At 41.0% G+C, this 12,287-nt stretch overlaps 1 protein-coding gene across 4 annotated transcripts in view; it reads left to right on the forward strand.

Annotated features, from left to right (window-relative positions):
• The window catches only part of tox2 (TOX high mobility group box family member 2), a 143,646-nt gene extending 131,612 nt beyond the window's left edge, over nt 1-12,034 (forward strand). For all 4 annotated transcript variants that reach the window (XM_050037223.1, XM_050037226.1, XM_050037224.1 and 1 more), the window contains 4 exons: nt 2,427-2,507; nt 6,009-6,419; nt 6,531-6,679; nt 9,919-12,034. In XM_050037223.1, the coding sequence (XP_049893180.1) occupies nt 2,427-2,507; nt 6,009-6,419; nt 6,531-6,679; nt 9,919-9,961 (684 nt within the window). In that variant the 3' untranslated portion in view covers nt 9,962-12,034. The remainder of the gene's footprint in view (nt 1-2,426; nt 2,508-6,008; nt 6,420-6,530; nt 6,680-9,918) is intronic.
• Nucleotides 12,035-12,287: the final 253 nt, after the last annotated feature.

Genomic DNA, 12,287 nt, shown 5'->3' on the forward strand with positions numbered 1-12,287 from the left:
ATTGAAGGCTGTGTGTTTTATCACCGTGTTTTACTGAAGGAACGATCACAAGTGTCATTGCTGTGATTTGTGTTCTTTCTGTGATTCTTTTTTGAGCGTCAGTGTGCGTTTTCCCCACTTTGCTCGCATTGTTGTGTATTCTCCAGTGTCGCCCTTGAGTTTGGTAGAACAAAGTGGGGTTTTTTTCTTCTCCTCTCTTCCTGTTTATGTTCATATTTTCTTTTTTATTAAGATGTTTTCGAATGCCTGCACGCTATACGGCGTTTTTTTTTTTTTCTTTCGAATTCCCGAAGGCCTTTGTTTTATAGTGCGAGATCAATGCGTTATTTGGGCTGCGTTATTCCTCAAGGTGACTACATGTTAAAGCTGGCCCAGAAACACAAAGGAACATTTTTTCTTGTTTTTGTTATTTAAGATTAAGATCAATTTTCTGTTGTTTTTTGTTGCAGCAGTGGGGAGGAACAGTGATAATGGAGTTGGGTAGGAGGGAGGAGAGACCTTAGCTTTTTTTAATTGAGTCTGCTGTGTTGGAGTTGTGTATCGGTGAAAGGTCAGAGATAGAAGGAGAAGAACACTGTCACTTAGTTTAAACTGCAGGCTTTGATATTAAATCCCTTGTACGGGCTGTGTTTTAGCATCCATGCAGTATTTCTTAGTCTGTTTCCTGCCTCTTTGTCTAACTTTCACTTGTTTCCTTTTTAATGTGCACCTCAGCGTCCTCTCCTCCTCTCTTCTCCACTACCTTCCTTTTAATCCCCCTCATCTCTCCACCTTCTCTACTTCCCGTTCGCTTCCACCTCCTCCTCCTCCTCCTCCTCCTCCTACTCTCACCGGTCGCTCGGTTTTTCGGTCGTCGGGGTAATCACTCCCTTCAGTGTCAGCAGGGTGCGGAGTTATTGTCTCCTGTAATTAACTGGTTATCAAACAAGAACATTTCATTAAGGTACAATTAGGGGCTAATTCAGGCGGGACACCTCTGTGTCAGGATTACGATGGAGGCATATGCTCTCCCCTTGCAGCTTTGTTATTTTTAATTCATACTGACCTGCAGCCTCTGACGGCTTCAATTGCTAATGAATCCACTCACTTTGGAATAATTAGACATCCTTAGGCATGGTAATTTATTTAAAAGTATCCGTCGTTGCACGAATCATTAGCTGTGTTAAATTGATTTGAAATTAAAGCTGCTGGGAGAAGTTTGGGGTTCATTAAAGAGGCAGCCACGGATCTATCAATATTTAAGGGGTGAGGGGTAAGGTTGTCGCTTATTTTTTTAAACTGTAATTCATTTCTTAAAGGGAATTCGCTGTTTTTATTACAACAATTTAAGGTGTATTCCTGTATTTTTTTAAAGTTCCCGATTCAGTGCAGCCCTGTGCCATAATACCTGAATGTATATCATGGAGGGGGAATAATAATAATATTGTAAATAGGGATGAGTGAGAGGATAAACATCAGCTGTTTGAGCAAGAGATTGTATCCGTCTTCATCCCGGGTTTGTTTGCTGTTCTGTGTGTATGTCTGTTTGTTTATTGACTGTATGTGTTAGCAGCTGCCAGCCTTTGTGCATTTGGCAACACATGAATGCATAATGGTTATTCTACCCCACCTCTTTGAAAGAAATGACCCCGTCCATGGAGCCACAGACAGTCTCTCACTGAGGATCAGTAATTATCCACCGCATTCACACACAAACGCACACACACACAGAAACACACGTCCTCCTTCATATTAAAATGCTCCAGAGAGGAGCTGAGATCTGAGTCTTCCTCATCGATTTAAGGGTGGACTTTTCGCGACTTGTTTTCCCCGCATCAAAAAGGCAGTGGCAGCTATAAAGAGCCCGTGAGTGACATGTGATGACATTAACTTGAATTCCCTGTCTTAACGCATCATTTGAGGTTCATTCAGAAGGCTTGAGATTGCCTCTTTGCTAATGCTGTTTTGAATTCTTTTATTTTTTTTCTGCCCCCTCCTCCTCCTCGTCTGAATGATTTGCTGGGACATCAGCTCTGATTAAGAGATGAGCAACAGCAGCCTTAATAGAGGAAGAGGCTGAAAAGCAACACACAAAATGACAAACAGCTCCTCGCTCCTCATTTAGCTCCATTATACTTCAAACTCCATTTTCACGTTAGTGCACACACACCAGCTTTCTCGGCATTTCATTCTGGACATTTTCAAGGAAATAAATGATTCAAATGCAACAGCATCATGCAGATGGTCAAATCTCCTCCACTTGATAACGCTGCCATGAATACATTTGATATGTTTTTCATCGCCGAGCACACGGACGGGGTCACGCAATCACGCCATGACTCCCAAAATCTCATCCACATCAGCCAGTGTGGACCACAGGGTCAGTTTAGCCTTTGGCATCACCTTGTAATCAGTCGTTGTTGTTGTTGTTGTGTTTGCTCCTGCAGAGCTACAAGAGGAAAACAGAGGCTGCTAAGAAGGAGTACCTGAAAGCCCTGGCCGCCTACAGAGCCAGTCTGGTTTCCAAGGTAACCACGGGGGTCACATCTTTGATATACATGGGTCAGCGGCGATATAAGGGATGATAAATTAGACAGCGAATTCCTCTCACTCTTATTCCAAGGAAAGGGTCCACTTGCTGCACCGAGGGGTTAGTATGTTTGTGCATATCTGTGTGTGTGTGTGTGTGTGTGTGAGAGAGAGAGTGTGTGTGCTCAGAGGAGAACAGTGAAAATTAGGCCTCAAACACACCCAATTTGCAACCTGGGGAGAAATGAAAAGTAACAGTACACGTCTGTGTGTGCACGCTCATCAGTGTGCACATGTAAGAGTAGAAGTGGGCATTACCTATCATTTGCTGTCCTCCTGGTGTTTCTGTCCTCCCTGATGGGCCACTAATGTGTTGGCTGAGGTTTGCTCACACCTACTGCTCTCTCTTTGCAGCAGGTTAGCCCAGAACATTAACACTTTTCTACTCCGGTTTGAAAAAAAAAAAAAAAAAAAATCCACACATTGGAAAAGTTTAAAAAAAAATCTGATGTAATATGTTCCCTAAATTCTTTGTACATCTGCGAGGCTTATACAATAGTTATCACAGTACAGGGGTGTTTCAATCTGTGGGTGCGCTGCGTTTCATTTCAGTGTTTCTGCATTGTTTTGGAAAACACAACTCCAAATTGCATTAGCATATCCCAAGCTCCTCCTCTTCGCCCTCCCTCCGCTCCCGTCCTCCCGCCGCCCCCCCCCCCTCCGCACAGCGCCACACTTCCTCTCACGCTCATGGGCCGAAAACAAGCACCTTGATTAAGGCATGAATAGTTAATTCATCAGCCTCTTCACTGTGGCATACTTTCAACTAAAAAGACTATTCTCATCTCTTGTCTTTGGTGCAATTAGACATTCATGTCAGAGCTCCTATACAGAGGCTTGATTGATACTATATGTTGGTAGATTGCCAGTCAAAAAACTGACTAACAAAAATAAACCTGCAACCCTCCCCACCACCACCCCTCTCCCCTCCCCTTCACTCATTCAGGACCAGCCAATCTGAATGCAGGGCTGAATCTCATGATTCAACACGACTCTCTTTTTTAATTACCAATGAAGGAGTCTTTTCAAAGTGAATTGGGGCGGGTGGAATTGGAGGTAATTGGAGTATCATTTGAAGGATTCACATCTTCAGCGTGCACCTGTTGCCTTTTTGTTTGGTGACGCATGTTCGGTTTGTTTGGGAGGAGAAGAAAAAACAAAAGTTTGATTGCTTCCCACTGTATGCCGCGGCACTTCTCTTGTGTGCATTTGAATCCCAAAAACTCCCAAGTCGAGACTGTTACCAAAAAAATGTTCAATTTCATAAATGTTTCAATCCTCACAACCTCATTTGACACGCATCCCGATCATATATCTCCTCTGATGAATATAAAATCATTGTACCGCGATGCATCGGCCTAAAACGTCCCCTTAAAATAAAATAAGGTGAAACAAATCACACCCATCCTCTCACTCGTCCCTTCTCCCTTCACACCATTTCTTCAGTATTTCATTTTCCACTTGACCCTGCAAATGTATCTGACCCTCTCTTTTATCCATCCCTCTATCCCGTTCCATTGATTATTTCACGGGTTCAGAGGGATGGATGTGAGCCATTACTAAATAGCAGACCACCACACATCACTCCGGCCCGTCTGACAGTTAATGAGAAACACTGGATGTATTTCATACATACGCCACCTCGTAAAAAAAAGGAGGGGAGACAGAGAGACCTGCAGAATGAATGTGTGTGTCGGGACTCGCAGCATCACCAGGGGTTTGTGTGGAATAAATAAATAAAGAGAGGAGGAGCAGAGTGAGGTAGCGTTAGCCGGAACAGCTAAACATAAATACTTTGTGTAATAGTGCTCACTGTTACAATATCATTTACAAGCACATTTTCACATCATGTTAAAGTTTCTTGGAAGAGGAGCTGCAGCACTTTTCAGATTATTTCATTAAGTTATTTAAATGCTGCTCCTCTTGTTTTGTTTTGTTTTTTGCTTCATTGGCGCATTGCTTTGAAAACTTCCCACAGAGAGTTCTCTCTTTCTCTCTGGAGAATTACGAGACAGTTTTATCCTCTAGTGACTATCAGCTCCATCAGCGATTGTGTGCACACTCATATCTGACTCAAACTATATTTTATGGAACTGGAACAGCGACGGGAAGTTTTGTAAAAAAAATAAAATGTAGGACTGAAAAATGAAATATTACAAAATAAAATACAGGCATTAAAATTATTTTATTTAGATATTTTTCGCATTCTGTCTTCCGACAACAATCTTCTGATCTTTTCTTCATGTCACTCTCAAAGGACCGTAAGTCCAGAAGTGATGTTCTCTCCTTAGTGAGCAGATTGTATTTAAATCATGCTGTCCTTGCCCCTCCCCTCTAACCTCTCATCTCCACGCCAAGACACTGACAAAAGGTTGAAACTGAAAAAAAGTGTCACAAAAACATAAAGAAAAAATCTGAAGATAGTCACTGAAAAATACAGAAGAATGCAAAATAAAATAAAATAAAATGAATTAAAATGAAATGAAATAAAATGGAATAAAAAAAATAAAATTAAATTAAATTAAATTAAATAATTTTCAGTGTCTGTGTTTTATTTTTCAGCTGAAATTTTTCTCTGCCCATGTTTCCTTTTTCAACGCCAAATTTTATTTTTGATGCCAGAATTTACTGCCACTGTTGTAGCCCCTTAATATTTGCATACTAAAATGTTCATACTATTATTATAACCAATTCTGACACAGGCTCACAATACTGACAGTGCTGTTTCAGGCTGGGAGCAGTGCAAAAATTCCAAAAAAAAGAAAAAAGAAGTAACACTAATCTTACAGATCCGCATTTTAATAAGAACTCCTTCAAATTTAAATATGTTAAATATTCAAGTCCTAACCATTACATAAACCCCTCAGCAAGGTGCACACTGTTAATATTTCACTGAATATGTGATTTATCCCTCCAGTTTATTACAGCTCGGCTCTTATAGTAGCTTTGTAGCTTTGGCCGTCATTTCTATTCCACAGAAAAACTTAAGATCTGGGAACATCAGTAAGGTCAGACAGGACACGAAATATGAGCGCTCAATCAGGCATGTTGTAAACAAGTCATATAGAATTTGGGGGGGGAAGCAGGACGTAGGAGAGGACTTTTGTTTTGATGGAATGAAACACATATCCTCCATAAAGTCATGCAGTAAAGGTACAAATTGGAGCATAAAAACTTCACCAGAATGCAGGAAATTAAGGGTTTGATGTTCAAAACTGTGTCCCCTGAATGCTGAAACAAAACCTACACCCTTAAAATGAGCCAACAGTTTAGCCACGTTATCTGAACCACTTTATTTGAAGGTAAACACACAATTTCATTGAACAAGCCATGTAACTAAAGCCAAAATCCACATTGTAATAAGCTGAAATCATCCTCTAAGGTCGAAGGTATTGTCACGAACGAGTGTAACCATTTTCCTTCTCCTCCGCCCCCTCCAGACATATAACGACCCTGTGGAGACAAAAAGTGCCCAAACAAGCCAGGCTTCTCCACATATGATGCCAGCCAACCCGCCCCTGTACAGCGTGCCACCTCCCCCCCAGCCGTCGTCGCCCTACCTGGGGCCCGGGGCCTTCCCACTCACCGACCTGCAGAGCTACGCAGGACACGCCCCTCGCCACACCCTGTCGCAGACGCTCAGCCAATCGCAGATGCTGCCCAGCATTAGTGCCTCTCCCCCTTCCTCCTTCCAGATCAGCCCACCCCTTCACCCCCACCAGCAGCTCTCCCTGCACCAGAGCTCGCTCCTCAACCAGCCTATCCGCATGCAGCAGGTCCAGTCCCAGCCAATCATCTCTCACCAGATGGGGCTGCAGGCCTCTCTTCACTCCCCACCTCCTGGGCAGCAGGTACGGCAACAAACTGCACACACACACACACACACACACACACACACATGCAGCTGTGAGATAGTTAATACCTAAAGATGTTGTGCTTAATTTTCACACTTCGTTCTCCAGGGTTTTTCCCACCTCCAGTCAGAGTATCAGAAGAGCATTGGGGGTTCCCAGTCTCCAGGAGCCCCTGGCCCCGGTCCAGGCCCTGGAGTGGCTCAGAGCCACGACTGGGACAGTGAATACTGCAATCGGGAGTGTGGCAACCACTGCAGGTCAGTGAAGACAGAGGAGACGGTTTTATTTGCTTCCCACAGTCTGTTTTCCACAATAACCTTTGTTACTGCGACTCATCGGGTCATACTGAGAAGTCCTGAAGGACATTTTGATCAGAGGCAAATTGATTGAGTTCGGCTAAACGAACATTTTCTTTCACTGTTTGATTTATTTACTCAAATTCATTCTGAAAATGTAACGCCAAGATTTTTAATTGAAGTTTTTCAGGTTGAATTCGTCAGAAAGACACAATCCAATCTGAGTCTCAGACCAGAGGTCCCTCACAAATATGCTTATATCGTCTCGTCAAATGTCTCTCCCACTACTTTCACAGTATGAGTGTTAAAAATTGTCAGCTCCGTTCCAGTGAGACAGCTGGAGAGGTAATGGTGAGATAATAGAGCTTGTCATGTGTTTGTCAGACAGCAGTAAAAAAAAGAAAAAAAAAACAGATGTTCCCTAACACAAGTTTTCACTGTTAGTGTACTAAACGCTTTGGCAGGCTGTGCAGTCCTACAGCACTGGAAGATATTCTAGGTTTACAGTGGGGAGGGTTTTGCTTAAAATCAGGACAGATCCTTTTGTTCATACTTTACGTTCATTTAATCTGTATTCATGCACATTTTCTGAAAGCTTATGGTCAAAACGGAGCAGTACCACTTGAGATCATGGGGGCAGTGTAGTGTAGTTCAAACAAGATACAACCGTGAGAGATGACAAAGACATTTTAAGAATGGTGTAATACAGTGAAAAGAATTCTCTGTCCACATGTCGCGATGCATTTAATGGCCTCACAGACCTCCCCTAAAAGGTTCATTATTACAACCTCCTCCACCGCCGCCTCATTTGTTGTTGTATGAAACTTTTGATTCTGCTCTCTAATGCCATCTTTTGGCTGTATCTATGTCAGGTATGGAGCTACATTAGGGTCAAATGTTTTGTACTTGAAAAAATAAAATTTGAAACTGAAAATTCATGTGTTGATCTTGAATTTTGAAAAATACAACAATGTATTCAAAATAAAAATAAGTATATATGAAACGTTTTTTCAGGTTAAATATAATTTTGATTCACTTTGGTAATTCTTTTGAATGAATAATTTATTTTCACTTTTCACTTCCATATATATTTTAACATTTGAGGTCTTATTTTTTTCAGTTGCATGTTTTATCTTTTCAGATTCAGATCTTATTTTTTATAGTTTCAAATCTTATTTTTTCCACTTTCAGATCTTTTTTTTTTTTCAGTTTCAAATCTGTTTTTTGAGTTTCAGACTTTTGACCCTGATGTGGCGTGGGGGGCTTGGCATCAACTGAGAGGGGTGTAGAATCATGAGTGACAGTGCCTTCAGGGAACGTAGGAACTAAAAAAATTCTGACTCAACACTTATATACACCATATTCATGTGACTGGCAGTGTAAAAATTGATGCCAGTGACAAACTTCCATTTAGAAATCTGTTTTAGACAGTACTGAGCACCAATTGCAGTATAAGAGCGATAAATTATGCCAGATTTTGCAGTTCAACAGCCACATTTTAAGTGCTGATATGTCCGATTTCCACCCCCCACGCCACATCAGGGTCAAAAGTCTGAAACTCAAAAAACAGATTTGAAACTGAAAAAAAAGATCTGAAAGTAAAAATAAGATTTGAAACTGAAAAAAATAAGACCTCAAATGTTAAAATATATGTGGAAGTGAAAAGTGAAAATATATTATTCATTCAAAAGAATTACCAAAGTGAATCAAAATTATATTTAACCTGAAAAAATGTTTCATACACTTATTTTTATTTTGAATACATTGTTGTATTTTTCAAAATTCAAGTTCAACACATGAATTTTCAGTTTCAAATTTTATTTTTTCAAGTACAAAACATTTGACTCTAATGTAGCTCCATAGTCAGGCATGTCCAAAGTCTGGCCCGGGAGCCAATCGTGGCCCATGAGCTGATATTAAATGGCCCACAGCTTGTCTCTCAAAATACATTAAATGTGCAACACGATATTGATTAATCAAGCAAAATCACATTGCATTTTATTCAGTTTACTTCACGACTTTGTAGACATGCACCAAGTAGGAACTACAAAGGTGGAACTGATGGGTTTTCATAAACAGGCAGTAAACCAAAGCTAGTGGACAGTTACCTAACAGCAGACATTTCCCGCCAGGCTGCAGACATAGCCAAAGCAAAGAACAGTAAAGTTGACAGTAAGGGCCGCCACTTCCTGGAGTGATGGAAAATCAAATACTTTTTTCACTGCAAAACTAAACAGTTGCCTTTGTCTCATTTGTATGTGATATATTTTTTAAATAACCAATATGACACGAGATACAGCTGCCCCTCAAGTATTGTTTTACATTACCTTATCTGGCCCCCATTCAAGAAAGCGTGGACACCATTAACTTATGCTGTCATAAAAGACACATGGAAGTAAAGGGGATATAAATGACCCGTTAATGTGTTTATTAGTGAGTTGTCATGTAAGACCTTGACAGGTATGGTGGAGAGGCGTTTATGTGGAGAGAATAAGAGCAGTGGTTCCCAACTGGTCCAGCCACAGGGTCCAGATTTCTCCTCAGTCAATAGTTAAAGGTCCACACAGTTTAATACATTCAGCATCATACTTGCATTTGGCCATGTCATCGAGCTAGTTTGCTGTCTCTGTTAGGTAGCTTTCCGTTAGTCACTCATTCGACAGCAGGAAACGGCACTTCAAAATAAAAGCTCTGTGCTGGAAATTCACTGTACTTAAAAATAAAATGTGTTTCCTACAAACATGACACATTGGCGAATCACTGACGGTCCATTCAGAGTGGACCTGCTACCCACTTTTGGACTGCGAAAGGCGAAATTAGCAATGTTGGCTAAGTTGTTTATGTGTGTTCATTTTTCAGGTCTTGTTTTTGTTTGTAATACAAGCTAATCATTTGTTGGGGTGGGGGGGCCTTGCCTAGGGTGCAGAATGTGCTAGGTGCAGCACTGCTCATCGTGCCGAACTACTATAAAATGTTTTCTTTAAGCTACAGGGTTTTGGTTGAGGCGAGGTAGAAGCTGAGAGAATGGGTGTTTCAGCTTAAACTGTGACCATCAGGGAATGAAGAGTATTCACAATCGGAGGAGAACATACCTCCTATTTTTCTGTCCTTTCCTGTATGACTCTGTGTTTTCTTTACGGCTGTTTCTTTGTTTGTAATCTAACCTGTGCCTCTGTTTTTTGGTTTCTTCCTCTCTCCAGTGGCAGCATGATTGGCAGGGACAAGCCACTCTACCTCACCTGAACTGAAGATCATGCTCTGTCGACAAATACGACACCGAGGAGTCTACTCTCACCCCCCCACCCCCACCCCCACCCCGACCACCACCCCCACATCCCCTCAACCTTCTTCTGATGCACACACACAGTTACACACAATTCACACTTAACATACAGTAACATACATGCAAACACACACACACACACACACACACACACACACACTCCGCCTCCCGAGTCACCACCGCCACCTTTTTTTGTCAATGTAATTATTATTTCTCTCAGTTTCTAGAAGAATTTGTGACCAGAGTTTTTTGACTAGATGACTGCTGTCTGTACCACTTAATGTATTAGCAGTCCTCTCGCTGTTTAAAATTTGCCAAGCACTTATTAAGGGCCCCCTCCTCTTCCTCCCCCTCCCCTCCCCTCCCCTCCCGTGCCCACCCTCCTCTCTGAGCAGTGCGTCTACGCCCTCACCGATACAGGCCGGGCTGTAGAGCACTCCTCTTCTGTGTCACCATCAAAGTCCCCTCAGGGACCCCATCCAGCTTTAATTAGAATGAGAAGAAAAAAAAATACTCTTCCTCTTCTTTAATCATTTTAATTTCCTTTTGTGTTTTTTTTTCCTTTTCTTTTTTGTTGTTGTTGTCGTTGCTGTTTTATTTATTTCTGGCTTGCAAAATTGTTCCTCTATTTTTTTTTTTTTTTTCTTGCCAATAAGCGTTGGGCCCTGTACTGTAGAAAAATATTAACTTCTAGTAGGTTCAGCGCAGGCTTTGATGTTATGGTAGCTTTGCTTAAGGGCCTGCAAATTGATACAAAAAGCTTGGGTGGGGGAAAGAAACAAAACAAAAAGGAATCTTTTTTTAATATTAAAGACCTGTTGAGGTCTACTGAGCTGTCACAGTGTGATTGTAAATATCACTTTTATGGGATCAAATTGGGAATTGGAAGTCCAGATAGATTTGTTTCTTCTTTAATATTACATGTAAGTCATTTTGTGTGCGTGCATGTGTGTGTGTGTGTGTGTGTGTGTGTCTGGACGTTAGAATGTACCCCATTCATGGCGTGTGAAGTCGAGTGTGTATGTGTGTATGTGCACGGACACACACTTGCGTGCGAGAGAGTCTCAGTGTTCGAGTGTCGAGTCTTTCTCGTGAATTTTAACAGCCTTGTGCAGCTGGATTTCAGAGGAGTATTTCACACTCTCGTTCTTGCATTAAATCTGTGCTCACTGGTGTGTTTTTTTCCAATAAAGTTCAATCTAAAACTGAATACACAATATGTGTCCTGCAGATCATTAAATGGAAAGAGCCAGGTGAGAGATAGAGAGGAAAGAGATAGAAGGAGAGAAAGAAACGCTGTGAGATAAAATGAGATATAATGTTGCAGGTGGAGAGGAAAAAAAAAAGAAAAGATATTGCCTCAAAATGCACCCCCCCCCCCCTTCCTCCGCCCCCACCTCCCTTTTCTTATTTCGTCTGACCATAATGTCAATTTTGTCTCCTCGACATGCAGAAGTGAAGTAATGAAATATGTGAATGGAGCCATCACATCCACATTACGGTGATTTTTATAAGTTTCTACTTGGTGTTTGGTTGTGTTGATCTCATCTTTTTAACTTTTTGTGTGATTAACAGAAATGCATTTTGCTGACAAAGACATCTGTATTTATCTCTTTACTGTAGCATAATTTCAGTTTTAGTTGTTACAGAACTATAACATTTTAAGTTGTGTAAAAAAAGAAAAAAAAAAAACCCTGCCAACTGTAGTTATTTTATTTGTAAAGCCAGTAATGATAAATATTTTAAATGGTTCTCAATATATTGTTTTCCGCTCTAGTTGCCCATCAGCCATTTGACAGGTTTTCTTATTTATGAAAGAAACTAGATCACTTTTTGCTTCTTACAATGGAGGTGTATTTTTATTTTATTGTTTCCTTTGGTTTGATAAAAATGATGATGACCACAACAATGACTTTTGTTTGTTTTTTACATTTTTTTGGGTGCTGCTCCTTTTTTTCCCCCTTGCCGGCAGCATCTCTTTGTGTCACAATGCTTCTTTTATTTCAAACCTGCATAATAAAAAAAAGTTTAAAAGTGAACGAGCCTGATGTCTTTTAATTTCCCTGCAGACTTTTCTCTGCCCCTCTCTAATAAGACGATCACACCTTCTTTTTATAAAAGCCACGATAATCGTTGTTTTAAAGATCCACCAACACCCCCAGCTTTACTGTACTTTACAGTGTGTTTGCGCTCAAGAGGGTCACATTTGTATCCTATATTTATATTTAGCTCAGGGCTCCGATGGCATTAGCTAATTAGCCGTGGATACAGAGTACACCAGCCAGC

This window comes from Epinephelus moara, chromosome 24 (genome assembly GCF_006386435.1).
Source record: "Epinephelus moara isolate mb chromosome 24, YSFRI_EMoa_1.0, whole genome shotgun sequence".
Classification (NCBI taxonomy): domain Eukaryota; kingdom Metazoa; phylum Chordata; class Actinopteri; order Perciformes; family Serranidae; genus Epinephelus; species Epinephelus moara.